Genomic DNA, 16,735 nt, shown 5'->3' with positions numbered 1-16,735 from the left:
TCATTAAAATTGTACACTTTGAGTATACTATTATGTACAGTAGTTCCTAGTTCAAAGGTGATCTTAGGACTTCTTAGAGATACCAGGTCTCCAAATTTGGACATACCAAATTTGGTGTTTATTGAAATACCGTTTGAATATTTCGAAAAATCCGGATATTTTCAAAGATATCCAAAATAAAATAAAAAATCAAAAAATCATTTATAATTTTTCCTTATGATATTTAAAGCCGTAGAACAAAAAAAATGACACTGTCATGGCCACTTTTTTGCCCTGCCTCATGGTGAAATTGAAATTGATTAACCATCATCAATTTTTTTTCTTATGGACATCATGCTGTAACATATCAGATAAAATTAGTTGTTTCAAGTAAGGGTTAGTTCTTATAGCTCAACTCAACTTATGTGTTAAAGGCCTTTTTCTAATAATTATAATATTACTGATAGGTGCAAAAAGAAAAAGACTTAGTCTTAATATAAAGCTCAATTAAATTCTACAATTGTAAATTGTAGTGGTATTGCCTTGAAGATGTCAATAGGCAGAAATATGTATCAGGGTTAAAAATTCTGCTTTGTTAGCAGCAAATCTACATATATACCTTTTTAAAGATACACAATATTATTTTATAAAACGTAATAGTTTTGTAAGGGTTTTGAAAAATAAAAACTCTATTTAAATTCAAATTCAAGATTTATTAAAATATTAACTTATAAGTAATGATTTGGTTCAGGTTTTATAATAGAAACATAATTTTCATTAAATGCTAATTTTAGCCCATTTAACTACTAATTAATCTGATATATTCTCCTAGGAAACATTACTTTATATGAATCACAGTTGGATTACTTTTACATTGTCCCTGCTGCTCAATATCATAACTTTTATCAATAACATATGATTGCAAATCATCTGGTAATGAGACATTATTCAACTGGTGTGCCAGGGCCCAGTATCTTTGCCTTAGAAGGAATGCTGACTGTTTCGGCTGACGACTTCTTGAGAACATTCCCTTTTTATTGCCTCCCACTCTAGTATAATCTAAAAATTTTCAAATTCTTTGATTATTTTTCAAATATAATCGTAACTAGAACCTACCTTGATCAGTTTTAAAGTCAGCAAAATTCCATATCATTTCTCCTATGAACCATCCCTCGCTTCTCATCTCGTCAAATGCCTTAAAATATTCCGCCATTATGGCTGTTTGGTATTCTTCTGACCAAATGTACGTTGGAAGCTAAAATAAAAACTCGATTAAATGGCAACTTATTTTAATATTTTATTTAATAATCAATGTAGACCTTTATCGAAGCGAATATACCAGCGACATCTCGGGAGACTCGTGAAAGGTTAGAGAATCCTCCGAAGCAATGGCCTAGCTATTATATAAGAAGCCCTTGCCGATAGGAAGCCAGTTGAAGTGTGAATGTTCGCGGGAATGTTAAATCGAAATAAATAGTAGGAAATAAATACAGCGTAAATAAGTGTTTCTAGTAATATACTTCATGACCGGGAAGATTGCTTAAAGGGTGCAGAAACTATAAAGAAGAAAAGAAGTGTTTCTAGTAACAAGTCTTAAGTCATTAGTGTGTACGTGTATCAGTCAATTATTCTTCTGTATTGAGTTTTTAGTTCACACCTGAGTGTACAGTAAAAACAATTCTTTAGGATCAGACTTTTAAAACTCTATTGACTGAACGTTCTCTGTGAGAGCGTATGACGTAACTTGTAAGTGAATACTTTATGATTTGACTTTTCACATTCAGGTGACTTTCTGATTTTATTACATCTTTTCCTTAAAACTTTGATATCTCTCTTTTAATAAACTCTTACTACTACTTGAAAAGAGCAGAAGCACGAAGAGAAAATATCACTCGATACATGATTTTTTTTTACAATTTGATTCACTGAGTTGGTTATTGAAAAGCGTTGAGTTGCTAAAGTGATGATCAAGATTAAAAGGTCATCTAAGAAGCATTCAATAGATGAGATGATTAAGTAAGGCTATCAACTTGTAAGAATGATCTTTATGAATAAAATTAGATTTTGAAGAAGAATTTTTGAACTCGAGCAAGCTTTTTCCTTAAAATATTAAGTGTCGAACTGTTATGTTACTCGAAGGTACATTTCTTTTTTAATATTGGCTTCAGTAGGTAATTAACCCTAGAACTGCACAGTGGGGTCTAAAAAACCCATGCGCTCAAGTTGTTCAATGTAACTCGCGCAGGCGTGCGTTTTTTGACCAACCGTTTCACATAAATTTAGTAGAGAGCCGACCGCGTTAAGAGCCAGTCGCTATGCATAATACGTTAATCACTTTGCAATTACCTTATTAGTGGATCTGTGGGTGCGTCAGACCCCAGTGTGCAGTTAACGACTGTTAAAGTTTCGAGGTGATTTTTTTGTCATTTCCTAATATAGATAGTTCTAAGAGAGAAAATCGTCGTAAGTTAACGGAAAAAGAGTTAGAGTTTGAAGCTGAAAATCTGTGGACAAATGAAGAACAACCCGAGATCATTGAAGATATTTTTGGAGACTTATCAGATGAAGAAGAAAACGATGTTCTTGAACAACAGTCTGACACCGATAATGAACAAAGTGAAGATGAAAAGGAAGAAGAAGGAGGCCCTAGTACGGCACAAAGAAATGTCACAAGTATACTTGGAAAAAATGGGCATCGTTGGACCACACAGGCGCCAGCACGCCAAGGACGTTCAAGACGAGACAACATTGTTTTACATTTGCCCGGCCCAAAGAAAGAGGCAAGAAATGTTCACAGCCCTGTCGAATCATGGAATTGACTGTTCACCGAGAAGATTTTGGACATAATTGTACTGCATACCAATCAGAAAATTCGTAGGAAATGTTAGAGCGGCTTACCTCAGAGTTACAAAAAAATAACTAATACGACAGAATTGAAGGCATTCATTGGTCTACTCTATCTTGCTGGTGCGTTACGTGTCTCAAATTGTCATTTAGATGAACTTTGGTCAATAAAGTATGGCAATGGACTATTTCGGGCAACCATGCCCCAGCAAAGACTTCAGTTTATAGCTCTTTGTCTAAGATTTGACGATAAAATAGACAGAAATGCTAGAAAACTGGTAGACAAGTTCACTCATATTTGACAAATATGAAATATTTTTATAAATAACTGCAAGTCATACTATATGCCCTATGAGAACTGTACCATTGATGAACAGCTTGTGAGTTTTCGAGGAAAATGTCGTGAAGATATGAATACTAAAGTTTCAGTGTTCATTTCTTTAATCTCCTGTAATTTATTGTAATTTCTCTCTCTCTTTATTATCCTATGCTCTTGATTACCTTCTTTTGATGTAGTTTTATGAATTTATGAGTTGGCAATCATCATTTTCAAGAATATCTAAATGAGCTTTTCCACTTCAGACAATTTGAACACAATATTGGAGCACCCGAGAAATTGGATTGATAACACTTTAATACGGAGGGGTGCCCTTCTCCAAATTACAGTTTTCTTCCTTTTTATCCTTGGCAATACCCGATATTGTTTTTACAGATTAAACTTGTTAAATGTAGTCATCTATAGCAGCCCCAACTCCAGTTTCTTTCCTCTTTTGATTACTCATCTACTTCAGTAATTGCAGGGGTGTATTTTTTATTTCATTTAAAAGAATTATAATTATGTAAAATCATTGCTTAGCTCAAACTATCCTTTGTTGCTTAAGAAGCACCTTCATAGTCTCATATATTCGCCCGAGATTCCGTACTATGCATTTCTAGGTTATTTCTTAAATCCCAACTCTAAAGAAGGTTAAGGCTTTATAACTCTTTCCAGTAGTTCTCTTAGAATATTTTTTTTCATAATACATTTTAATCTACTCTCCGTCTGCTGGATTAGAAGTTACCCACAGTGCATTTCTCGTAGTGAATTAAGAAAACAAGATAATGGTATTTAGAGATAGCTTTAAAAACTCTAAGGATCTAATGATGCCTCTTGGTGGTAGAAACACGTATCTTCTCGATGAACTTATATAAACTAAGACCATTGAGACATTTTATGTTTGTGTTTTATTATTTCTACAATCTAATATTAAAGAAGACTAAAGAGGACATAGAACAGACATCTATTAACATAAAAAAAGATGAAGAGTAACCACAATCTGATGTGTAGATTCTCAGCAGACAATAGATGATACTACTGTGTAATTTTTTATTAGCCTTACAATCAGCAACAAAATTTGGTAATTTGCAAGTAAAAAGGGTTTTTAGTAAAAACAAGAGAACTCCAAATTGAAGGAGACCTCGAAAAGTTGATATATTGAAAGATATTTATTGCTATTACATTATAAAGAGTAAAAAAATATTTGATTTTACTTCTTTTCATCATTCCCTTTCCTCAGGAAATCCTGGGATCTATATGGCTAACAATGTCCCAGATACAACAGGTCTAAAAATCTGAGTTGTATATTTCAGCCAAGAGTTCTGTCGTCTTCCAACAAGTATTCTTCCCTAAATTTTTCCGTCAAATAATAGTCTCAGTAATTCGCATTTTCACCTTTAATGTAAGGCCTACATATTTTTTTTTTGTTTAATAACTCTTTTGCCATTTTTATTCTTCTTAATACCTCTTTGTTTGTAACTCGGTGAAACCATGAGATACAAAGCATATGGCGATATACATACATCTTAAAAAACTTAATCCTTCTCTCCGTTATAGGATCGAGAGTCTAGGCTTCACAACTGTATAGTAATACACTAGATAAATATAGCACCAGATCTACCGATTCAAGTCGCATAGCGATTTGATTATAGTGCCAAAATATTTGAAGGACCTTTTCACTTTTTGCTGGTTGACACAAGCATTTTGAGGATATGTATCTTGAAGAAAACGATTAATTTCGTCTTGGGAATATTCATTCAATAAAGGAGTCATGTTATTGCTGTCTTGCTTTTCTACACTTTCTTCTCACGATCCTCATTATCTCCTTATACTTTAGCAGTACTGCCTTGTACTTCCTTCTCTCCGTCATGTGTTCCACATTTTCCCCTGTCATCTGTCCCTTTTTATTTTTATTTTCCTTAAACCCAATGTCATGTTCCTTAAGTTTGATGACATGCACTATGATATCCTTATATCACCTTATCCTTATATTTTGTCCCACGTATCTTCTGTATCTAGTTGCTTTGGTGTCGCAATTTCTTTTAAGTCCCTCTCAAGTTATAGGCCAGTCAATATATAATCTGCCTGATTTCATATTATTCTATCTTGATTTTTTGCAGGTGATATGCAGGTAAGTGCCTGGAATGTTACTTAAAGTAAGTATTTGAGATTAAAAAGGTTATATTCATTACGAAACTGTACAGTCCCTCACCTCTAAAGCACAGCTTAACTGCTTTTGTAGTTAAGCTGTGTCTAAAGTTTCTCTCACCAAAACTGAAAGCCCCAAGCCTCGCCATCTGCACCACATCCAACTTTAGCATTTATATATCTAATAATTATTTTAATTTAATCTTTTTTGTGATATTCATGACTTTAATTCATGTCTGCATCTGACTTTTCAGAGGTACACAATTCACAGCGGTCTCCTCTATCTTGTCTCTGATGAGAATTACCGTTCCAAATCTATGAGCATTATCGGATTCTCCAGAATAGTAGATATAGCTGTTGTTGGTTTTTATTTTACCCAATCCAGGCTATCTAACTTAGCTGAGACCTGAGGTATTGATTTGTTCTATTCTTTTTCCACATTCGCCATGAAGATACTACGTATATTACATGGCAATACATATTGTCTTATTTAATACTTTGATTGTGTCATTTTGATTAATGGACGACAAGGGAGAACACTCTCATTTAAGAATTAGTTACTACATAAACTGGATGTCCAAGAAAATTTTCTTACAGATGAAAGCAACTAGAAGTGAAATCAACTCAAATTTCGAAACCTCAAATAGAAAATCAAAAGTTTCATTAAATACTAAGACCCAATCTTTTTAAATTTAACTTAATAAACCCTACATCTAAAAGAAGCTTTCAAATATTATGAAATCATTTATAACTTATGAATATTGATAGTTCAACTTACAAAACTTAGTCCTTGTTCTGCATCAGCACCATATTCAGTAAATATGACTGGTTTATTATGCAAATCATGCCAAGCCCTTGCTAGTTGTATGACATTTGCTTTAATGACGTCTAATTCTCCTACGTTATGGTACCAAGCTTCATATCTGTTAACGCCCAGGATATCCAAGAATTGACCCTTTAAAGCATTCAGAATTATTAAACATGACTTTTATAGCAAATTATGCACTTACCGAGTGATCTACGTCATATAATTGGGCATTAGCAATTGTTATTGGTCTTGATACGTCATGACTCTTGACGTGAGCAGCAACTTGCCTGAAGATAAAAATCATTAATTTAATGATAACTTGTAAGTTAAGGTTAACAGGTATAGATGGAATAATTAAAGATTTTTTTTTTATTTTAAACGATTTTATTGGTCATTTATAAAGGTCATTTTACTGTTTACAACTCATCATTTGATTTTTTATTATTAGAAAATGAGTCGATAACGTAAGGTTCTAGATCGGCTGGTAGAGAAGCATGGTCAAGTAAGTTCGCCAGAGCCCAGTATCGTTTTCTCATTAGAAAAGCTGCTTGTTTTGGCTGACGGTCACGTGTAAATAAACCTTTTTTATTGCCGCCCATTCTTTTAATACCTAAAATCGGGTTATTTCAAAATAAGTGATTTTTTTGCGGAATTTCCATCTTCTGTATTCAATATATAGTTTAGTCAACAATATTTAACAATTTGTTAAAATCCTGTAAAATGCAAACATATGTATGAGCACATAAAATATATAATTAATATCTAACACAAAAGGTAAAAAAGTTTCTAAAGGTTTCAATCGTAAATAGAATGAAAAGGCATAATTTAGCATATGCATATAAATGTGAAAGTACTGTAAACATCCATAACTAAAACTCGATGTTGGGAGTTTGTAATTAAGCGCATATTTTATAAAATTTGTAAAACGATTTGATAAATGTATGTTTTGAGCTGATATTTCCAGTTATTTTATTATTAAACATTAAAGTTTTATCAGAAATTAGAATTTACGGTTTGTTTTAAGTTAGAATTCAATAAAGTAAATTTGTTATAATATTTTTATGTCTAGAGATTATAACGATTTGTCTTTCTGGCATTAATTTCACATAAAATGCATACTACTAGAAAAGGTAAATTTTACGGGTAGGTAAGGTATCTATCTGGTAAGGTAGGTAACATTTCACATAAACTTTGAAAATTAAGTGTGAGGGAGAAAAAATTATGTTATTAAAAATTACTTTTTGCAAATGTTTTTATTTTTGGGGCTTAAAAATTATTATCACATAGAAAAATATTTGGCTTTTTTTAAATTTAAAAGCTCATAAGAAAGACGAAAAATGTAAATTTTATGAATATAATTAAAATCTAGGGACTATTGTTTTAAATCAAAATATATCATATTTGTTCTTTTCTCTTCGCAACTTATTGTAAGTAAAGAATTACTAGAAAAAGGAGAGAATATTAAAGTAAATGATTCTTAAAAAAATTCTTAAAAAACTTTAATAGAGTTATTAATTTAATACTTCAACGTCGCTATAAATTGATTTTGAAGTTTAATAAAGGTAAAATTATCGCAATAAAAATAGATCAGACATGGTGGGTTAGAGATAGGTATATCAATATAAATAATAATAGAATTAGCCTTGGTAATTATAAAATATTTATTATACAGGGTGTTCCGTTGATGATGTTTCAAACTTCTAGGGTAGATAGAAAATATCAAAAAAAAAAAAAAGAAAAGCTAGATCTCTTTAAAGATAACCTTTAAAAACTATAATTTTCGTTTTATAGATTCGGAACCACTTGGCTACTGTAAACAATTTTAAGACATAAATTATTGTTAGTACGTATATTCTTTTTAATCTATTAAACAAGAATTATTTTAACCAGGGGCGTCCAAACCAAGGGGTGTATTGGGTAAGGTAAACCCCATTTCTCTAAGCATTCAATTTCTGCTCAATATTCTTATGTATTTTGCATAAAAAAAGTGCTCTTAGCAAAAATCGCTAAATATCATTATTCTCATTGTTATCATTGTTGTCAAAATTGGCACTCGGTTTATATTCTTTTATGGATTATATACGATTTAGACATGAGTTTTCGAAATCCCATAAATTTTGTTTTTGTAACTATTTTTTCTTATTAATTTTTAATAAAATTGATTTTTCGTCGCCATTAATTAAGCTTAAGTTAAATTTATTTAGAGTTATATGACAAAAACTCGGTAGTTAAAGCATTTTATAAAAAATTACAAATGCATGTTTTGAGGTTTTTCCTCCAGCTTTTTTATTATAAAAAACTCTAACTTATTCATTATTTTGATAATAGATAGATTCAACTTGGTATTTTGGTATTTTGTTTCAATATAATATACTGGGTTTTCCAAATTCAAGTTGTTTAAATGATAGCAAAATTAACAATTAAAAATTCAACAAAATAGTTATTTGTATCTTAAGTACCTCGGAATACTATACATTAAAACACCCACAATTTTTAAGAAAAACATAAACTAGTGAAAAAAGCTTAATTTTACAAATATATCTTATATCTCTATACAGGGTGTTTCAGAACTATGGGATCAAACTTCTGGGGGATGTTCAGTGCAACAGAAGAATTCAATTGACTATAGGAACCAATGTCCGGAAATGCGTCACTACGCCACTACGGCCCTAAGACGCATTAAAATTTATAAAAAAACATTAATTACCTAAATAGGATCTGCTGCATTTATTTTTAGCTTTTGTACACGATACCATAACAACAATTGTTTAAAATCAACGCTTATCAATGTCAATTCTCAATTTCAAGTTTAAAAATTTTATAGCTTACAATTTTTAAACATTTATTGCTAATGGAAAACTTTACCAAGAATTGGCGGATATGCATTTGGCATACGGAGCAACAAACTGCAATGCACGAGCTGCAACGCGGTTGTATCAGCATCCTGGATACAAAAAGTTTATTGCGGTTCATCGGCGGCTCGCTGAGACAGGCATGTTTAAGACCAAGATGCATGATATTGGTGTTGCTCGAACCGTAAGAACGGTCGAATTTGAAGAAGAGGTGCTTCAGCGAGTTGCCGATGAACCATCAAATAGCACACGTGACGTCGCTAAGAATATAAATACGAGTAACGCTTCTGCCTGGCGGGTACTACACGAGCAACAACTCCATCCTTACCACTTCCAGAAAGTTCAAGGTATGACTGCAGCCGATTATCATCCTAGACTTCAATTTTGTCGATGGCTTCTGGATCACATCATTGAACAACTAAATTTTTTACGATATGTTTTGTGGACCGATGAATCCTCTTTTACAAGAGACGGTATTTTTAATAGTAGAAATAGCCGTGTTTGGGACGAAGAAAATCCTTATGCAATTTTTCCAAGAAAACATCAGAATCGTTGGTCTGTTAACGTACAGACATTGTTGATGATTGTTTAATTGGGCCATACCTTCTACCGGAACGGTTAACAGGAACTATTTATCTGCGTTTCTTGGAGGAAGTTCTCCCAGAACTTCTTGAAAATGTTCCACTAAACGTTAGACAGCAAATGTGGTTTCAGCATGATGGAGCGCCAGCTCACTTTGCTGTACAAGTACGCGAGTATTTGGCTCAGCGGTTTGGGCACCGTTGGATTGCCAGAGGTGGAGTAGTTTCTTGGCCTCCTAGGTCACCCGATTTAACGTCGCTCGATTTTTTCTTGTGAGGCCATGTAAAGTCTTTAGTCTACGCAACTCCAGTAGAATCAGAGCTATAGACTTAATTGGACGAATCACAGCAGCATTTGAAATCATTCAAAACGAAAAACAAATTTTTTAGTGTAGTCCGCCGAAATCATGTGCGGCGTTTAAATCAGTGTATTGAGGTTGGAGGAAGACATTTTGAACAATTGTTGTGATGGTATCATATACAAAAGGTAAAAATAAATGCATCAGATCCTATTTAGGTAATTAATATTTTTTCTAAATTTAAATGCGTCTTAGGGCCGTAGTGGCGTAGTGACACATTTCTGGACATGGGTTCCTATACTCAAATGGATTCTACTGTTGCACTAAACAACCCCTAGAAGTTTGATCCCATAGTTCTGAAACACCCTGTATTTAACTACTATCATCTGTCTTGTGTATGTTGAAATTGTCCTTCTTTGCTTGTAATCCTTCAATCTCCTTGTGTTCTTATTGTTGCTCGATTCTGCCATGTCCATGAGAACCAGGACTATTTTTTAAAAAAGGTAGAATCTTTTTGTACAAGGGTTTTCATTTATTTACCTTTGTTTGTCACTATTTTGTGTACCTTTATTTCTTGTTTAATTATTATAAGCTGAGAAGTGTATATTAAACATCCTATTTCATTTTAATTTAACATTAAATAAGTAATTAATTAGTAGTTAAACTGCTTACTTTGATCAGTCTTAAATTCAGCAAAATTCCAAATCATCTCGCCGATGAACCATCCTTCGGATCTCAGCTCGTCAAACGCTTTAAAATATTCTTCCATTAATTTAAGTTGATATTCCTCCGACCAAATGTAAGTAGGCAACTAAAAATAAGTATAATATAATAATTAGTAAATAAGGCATTTAAGACGACAAGAAAAAGACGTAATCATAAAGCAATATTATTACTTTTTTACACAAACCGAAAAGAGAAGAATAAAAAAAATTTACTCTTCTTTTGATCACCCTGATGTAGCCAATGAGCAGAACTTGGTTATATATTCGATGTCAATCTAAAATGCCTTTGATCTATTAAACTTCAATCATAGTATGAAATAAAAGCATTTTTTAGATGTTTAGAAGCAATTACTTACAAAACTTAATCCTCCCTGAGAATCTGCGCCATATTCAGTAAATAATACTGGCTTCTGATGCTTTTGGTACCACCCTCTTGCTTGTTCTAAGATATTTTCGTATATTAAATCGGTATCACCGGCATTTAAGTACCATCCCTCATAACGATTTACCCCTAAAATGTCCAAAAATCTCCCCTAAAAGATTTTCTTTTAGATATAGAGATACAAACTGTTAAAATGATTATTAAATAGTTTGAAAAAACCTAGAACTCTCTACTGATCTTCTCTGGTAAGTCGTTTATACTTACTGAAAGATCGTCATTGTATGCCTCGGATTCTGCAATGGTAATGGGTCTGGAAGTGTCAATGCTTTTAACATGCGCAGCTACTTGTCTAAAACATTGTATTATGGTACTTACAAATAAATTATTATTATACAATTTGTTCAAAAAGGAATACATTTAAAATTTTAGCTATAATAACTGGATATATTATTTATCCAAGATTATAAAGAATAATTAGATAAAAGAAAGTACACCTAATATATCAGAAATTTTAATAAAAAATTAATTAGTGAATACGCATTTAAAATAAACTGTTTATGTTCTCATTATGATACACCATAAGTCACAAAAACCGTTTATGGGTTTTCATTTATTTTAAAATTAATTTATAAAAAATTACATAGATATCATGAAATGTTAGAATTACAACATTTAGATTAGCTGTAGTTATTAAATTAAAATCTTAGGAATATAACGGTTTTAGTTTTTATGTATTATCTTCCTTCACTTCCTTCATTAGGTTGCAGGTTTATTTATTAACACCACATATACTTTAATTATAATTAAAAACTTCTCACTAAAGTGGATTTTTAGCTTTATTAATAATAAAGTAATGTATTTTATATAAAATAAAAATACTCTAAATTAAAAAAAAAATATATTGTCAAATTTTTTTCTTCTTAATTATTTCTTAATGTTTAGAATTTATATTTAATTAATAAAATTTTGTCTTTAAAACTGTTTTAAAATATTATATAATTTGTAATAATTACAAAATTATTCGTCTAAATTTTTATAGCATTTGATTTTAGGATTTTTGAGCAGAAACATTTATAATCTTTTATTCATTTATTGACAATTTTTTATTCCAATAATATTATTTTTAAATCTTGTAAAAATATATGTAATGTCTTAAAACTATAATTTTAACCGATATTATCATAGAAAATGTGCAAATGTCGACCTAAGAGGTTTTCACATGAAAAAATCAAGTTGGAAATATGCATCGTGCTGTGATTTAGTTATGGAGGTTAGTAGCGAAATTTTAAACAAACCTCAGCATTTAAGCAAAAACAAGTAGAACTGATGAATGTATTATTTAACAAAATTATATTGATATCATTAACAATACTTTGGAAGTACTAGTTAAAACCACATCATTATTAAATGGGAAATCAAAATTTAAGTTTAAAAGTACTGCAAAAACTTAGTAGTGATAAGTTAATGGATATTAATGAAATACAATTAGGATCTTATGCAAGAGCTTCAAAGCCAAGGGCACTGATAAGATATTGGTAGTAAAATAGAACGTATTTCAAAAAGAAACAAATAACATTAAAAAAAAAAAAACACTTCAAAGTAAAATCAATCCTCCTGAAATAGGAGATGGCGAATTAATAAGGCATTCTATGAAAAATTATGAAGTAATATTGCAGTGTGACTATAAGTAAGAAATTTTAAGTATCCAGATGAAGCCAAAGATTTTAAATTGAAAATGTTGAAAAATCTAAAAGTGTTTATTATTTTAGTGGGGTGACGATGCTTGTACGAAACGATATCAAATTTTAGATTAGTGATAAAAAGTGTGTTCAAAACTATATCTGGTTAATAAAATCTAGAAGCCGTCGTAAGCGGGTTAAAATATTCACTTACTGTGCTTTATCATACTCTACAGACTGAAAATGGGCAGTTTTTGTATAATTTTTCTGACTATTTAAATCGGATATAGAATTTTAAGCAGCTATAGTTGAAGATTTTGACTATGACCTTTTACTCGCTCTATGTTCAGTTTGTTAGTAGTAGTCTCTATGGAAAAAAACTGTCAGATAAAGTACATGTAACATAAAAAATCAGCGATCATTGCATTTTAACTATCGATATACAATAAATGTCTAAAAATTTTACTATAAATTATTTCAGAATGTAATGGGCAAAGTACAGTGCTGATCAATTTTAAGGTGCACTGTTGGAGATTCAATCGAATGGCTGGATCTAAGACGTCGATATTGCTTATAGATTTGTAGAAGATCTAGCGGCAATAACAAATACAATGTGCCCCATAATAAAATCAATAATGAGGCAGCAATATAGAGATAAAGCATGGATAAGATACGAGATAAAACAAATGATGAAAGAAAAAGATAAAATGTATGTTAGGGCTGTTCACCATTGGGGATTGGAATGTATACAAAAGACTTCTGAGAACGAATAAGGATATAGCCAATGAATTTTATAAGTATTTTATGAAAATCTTTGATATATTATATTCTTGGATGATCGACACTAATTCGCTAATTTTCTTCTGCTAATTTTCCGTACTTAAATCGAAATGAAAATGCTGAGAATCAATCACAGCTTTATAGAAGATAGACTTAAAAAGAATTGTACGTGGAATGAAAACTGTTGGTGGCGGTATTGAATGTTATAAATGCATCATTTTCTAATGGGCATTTTCCAGAGAGATGGAAGTCATCGTTGGTGGTTCCGGTGCCAAAGGTTCCAAGCACTAAGCGGCACTCAAATTTTAGATCGATCAACACTGTGCCAGTATACGAGAAATTATTGGAACTGATAATCAAGCAGCATCTGCAGAGACGTTGTGATGTAAATAATATAATTGTTTCTTGTCAATGGAGATTTCAAGCAGGTCATTCTTGCGATACTGTAATAGTTATAACAATAATCTAGTTTAAGTAGTAAATTTAGATTTTACAATAGCTTTTAAGACTGTTGAAAGAGATATTTTAATTGATAGTTAGCTATGACTGAATTTATCTTGGTGAAATATGAGGTACCACAAGAGACTGCTTTAGGGGAATTATTGTTTCTTCTGTATATAAACAAAAAAGTTGTAGAAAACAGAATATTACATTATTTGCTGGCGATACAATGATATGTGTCGTCGGTAATAATATCAAACAAATGCAGCAAGATATTAAGAGTGACTTAAGTCGAGTATTTTTAGAATTATTATTAGCATTAACATCACACAATATAAGTTCTGTATGTATGGCAGAAAATATCGATTAAGTTTTGTAAATATAGAAAATTTTTATAATTATATTAATGGCGTTAAATTGCAATATGACAAATATATCAAATATCTTGGAATTGTATTAGGTCCTTAATTGAACCCTTATGCTTATTGTGATTATATAGGGAGCTTTTGCCCTAAAATTATGGCAAAAAGTGTGTTCTATATCTCGAATAAGAAAAAAATTAACAACGTATACGAAATTGCTCCATTTGCAATATTGTTCAACTTTATTGTTCAGTACTCTTAACTACAGAATAGCGGAGTTTCAGATAGTACAAAATAGAGCAATGCGTGCAATCCTAAAATGCAGTAGATATACACCTATGATAATCCTGGTAAATTCCTGTTAAATATTCTCTAAAAAGCAAAAAATAATGCTTAATGCATTTATATTATACTTAAGATCATAAATAGAATGATACCTTACATTTGTGATAGGATTAATTGCTTTATGAATATCCATGAGCATTATACTAGAAACTGTAATGATTTCATCTTAGTCATTACAATTCTACACAGATGTTAAGCAGTATTTTGAATTAAGGTTTGTCAGAATTTAATCAGCTGGCAAAAAATATTAAGTAATGTCAAAATTTTAGTGCATTAAAAAGATTAATTTTATTCTTAAGTTTATTTAATTAGTTTAAAGTAATTATTGTTTTATTGTATGTATTTTTTTATTTTGATACTTATAGCGTATTATGTCATTAATTGTGTTCTTTAAATATTATCTATGTATGCAATTACGTAAATCCAAATTTTTCTACTTTTCTTTGTAGTTTAGCTGTATTATGTTTTTGTATTTCTACCGGAGCTCTTATAATTTTTCATTCGAAATATCACATGCGGATAATAATCATTAAAAATTTTGTAAATTTTTTTTTATTGATTTGTTTTGCTTTTTTGAATTTTATTGATTTCTTTATAATGTATAATTTTTATTTAAATAACAAAAATTTACCTTTGAAATTATGTACAAATTTTTTGATCAAATGTTTGTTTTTTCTGATGATAATTAAAAGGCATTATGTTTTTGGATTTCTACTTAAGCTTTTATAATCTCTTATTATTAATATATTAGAAATTTTATATTTCATTTATATTAATTTTAAATTTTGTCAAAACAGTCTCTTTACTTTTTCTTTTTTTTTTATTTTATTCCATTCTTATTTTTGTTGAAATTTTTTTATGAAATGTGTTTTCTTACATAATTTATTGGCTAGAAAACAATCTAGTCTATTTAACCTTATTAACCCTTAAAACCTTTTATTTTTTATAATTTGTTACATAAAATATACGAAAAATTATCATAAAAAATATAGTAAAATATATGAACAAAAAATAAATTTACGTAGTTTTCTAATAATAAAAACGCTTAAGCAAAAATTGATAATTAAAGTAAATCCTATAAAATGGCAACTTTCGACTTAAGAAAATATGTTTATCACATATAGTTTTTTATTTGTAATTATGTTATATCAATAGATAATTAATTATGAATTGTTATTCGTTAAATTGCTATTTTGTTTCACTATTTCTTGACAAGTAAATTTTTTGTTCACGTTACTCATTAAAATTGCATGGTTTTTGCAGCATTTGTTTAACAAATTTAATAATTTAACTTTATCATAATTACCCAAAATTTGGACTTGTAGTTAAATTTTTTTATATGATATTTTCCTCCTTTATTACTTAAAAAAAAATTACCTAGTAACTTAACCAAAATTATATATTTTTCTTTCTGTGTGTCTACAGGTGTCTATACATGCCTGGCCAATTTCATTTTCTCATGCTGATATATTCATGCTTTAGAATGCAACAGTAAACGTAAAGAGAGAACGAGAATCTTTACCGATTCCTCGATTTGCTAGTTTTGGTCAGACCTGTATATGTCTCTAAGTGTTCAAAGCATTTCATCCTGATAATTTAAAACTGATGTTTACGTATATGTCATTTATAAGTTTCTATTGCATGGTCACCAGCGATCTTCGTAGTCAGCTACTTTTGTTTAAATAATGTGGTTTTGCTCCTTTAATTAAAAAGCCTCTAAAAGCATTTTTTCTAAGAAGAAATGTTTAATTATGACTATTTGTGTAATAAATTTGTATAGGTGAACTAAAATTTGATTAAGCAATAATCTATATGACATTTCACTTAGAGTTAATTATGAATATTTATTAAGTTTTGTAAACATAATCCCTTTATGAACAAATTGCATCATATTAAATTACCTAAGATTTAAATATACGTACTTTATGATGGGCCAATGATTTGTGCAGATGAACACTAATCATAACAATTGTCATGCTCACAAAATTGTGCAAATTACAACAAGCAAAAAAACGTAATTTTCGTTTTCGCACTGTAAATATAAAATACAATTTACACACGAGAGATAGAAAATGTTGATTTAAAAACAAAACGCTGTTAAAGAACATCATTGAAATGATATGATTTGTGCATTAAAAGCTTAAAGAATTATAAATGTGTGCTTAAGTATCACTAACTAATATATAAAAAATCA

General features: G+C 30.2%; 1 protein-coding gene across 2 annotated transcripts in view; it reads right to left on the bottom strand.

The window, feature by feature from the left end:
• Window positions 1-671: 671 nt before the first annotated feature.
• Window positions 672-16,735, bottom strand: part of LOC126741183 (beta-glucuronidase-like) — a 29,456-nt gene continuing 13,392 nt past the window's right edge. The window contains exons 10-13 of one of the 2 annotated variants that reach the window (XM_050447533.1): window positions 6,298-6,382; window positions 6,066-6,242; window positions 1,096-1,234; window positions 672-1,038 (exon numbers count right to left, since the gene is read on the bottom strand). In XM_050447533.1, the coding sequence (XP_050303490.1) occupies window positions 818-1,038; window positions 1,096-1,234; window positions 6,066-6,242; window positions 6,298-6,382 (622 nt within the window). In that variant the 3' untranslated portion in view covers window positions 672-817. Of the gene's footprint in view, window positions 1,039-1,095; window positions 1,235-6,065; window positions 6,243-6,297; window positions 6,383-6,456; window positions 6,706-10,499; window positions 10,639-10,908; window positions 11,086-11,198; window positions 11,284-16,735 lie in introns of those variants that run through there. The other variant, XM_050447535.1, reaches the window with a different exon arrangement.

The sequence above is a fragment of the Anthonomus grandis genome, chromosome 10 (genome assembly GCF_022605725.1).
Source record: "Anthonomus grandis grandis chromosome 10, icAntGran1.3, whole genome shotgun sequence".
NCBI lineage: Eukaryota > Metazoa > Arthropoda > Insecta > Coleoptera > Curculionidae > Anthonomus > Anthonomus grandis.
This window is presented reverse-complemented; position numbering and strand designations above follow the sequence as displayed.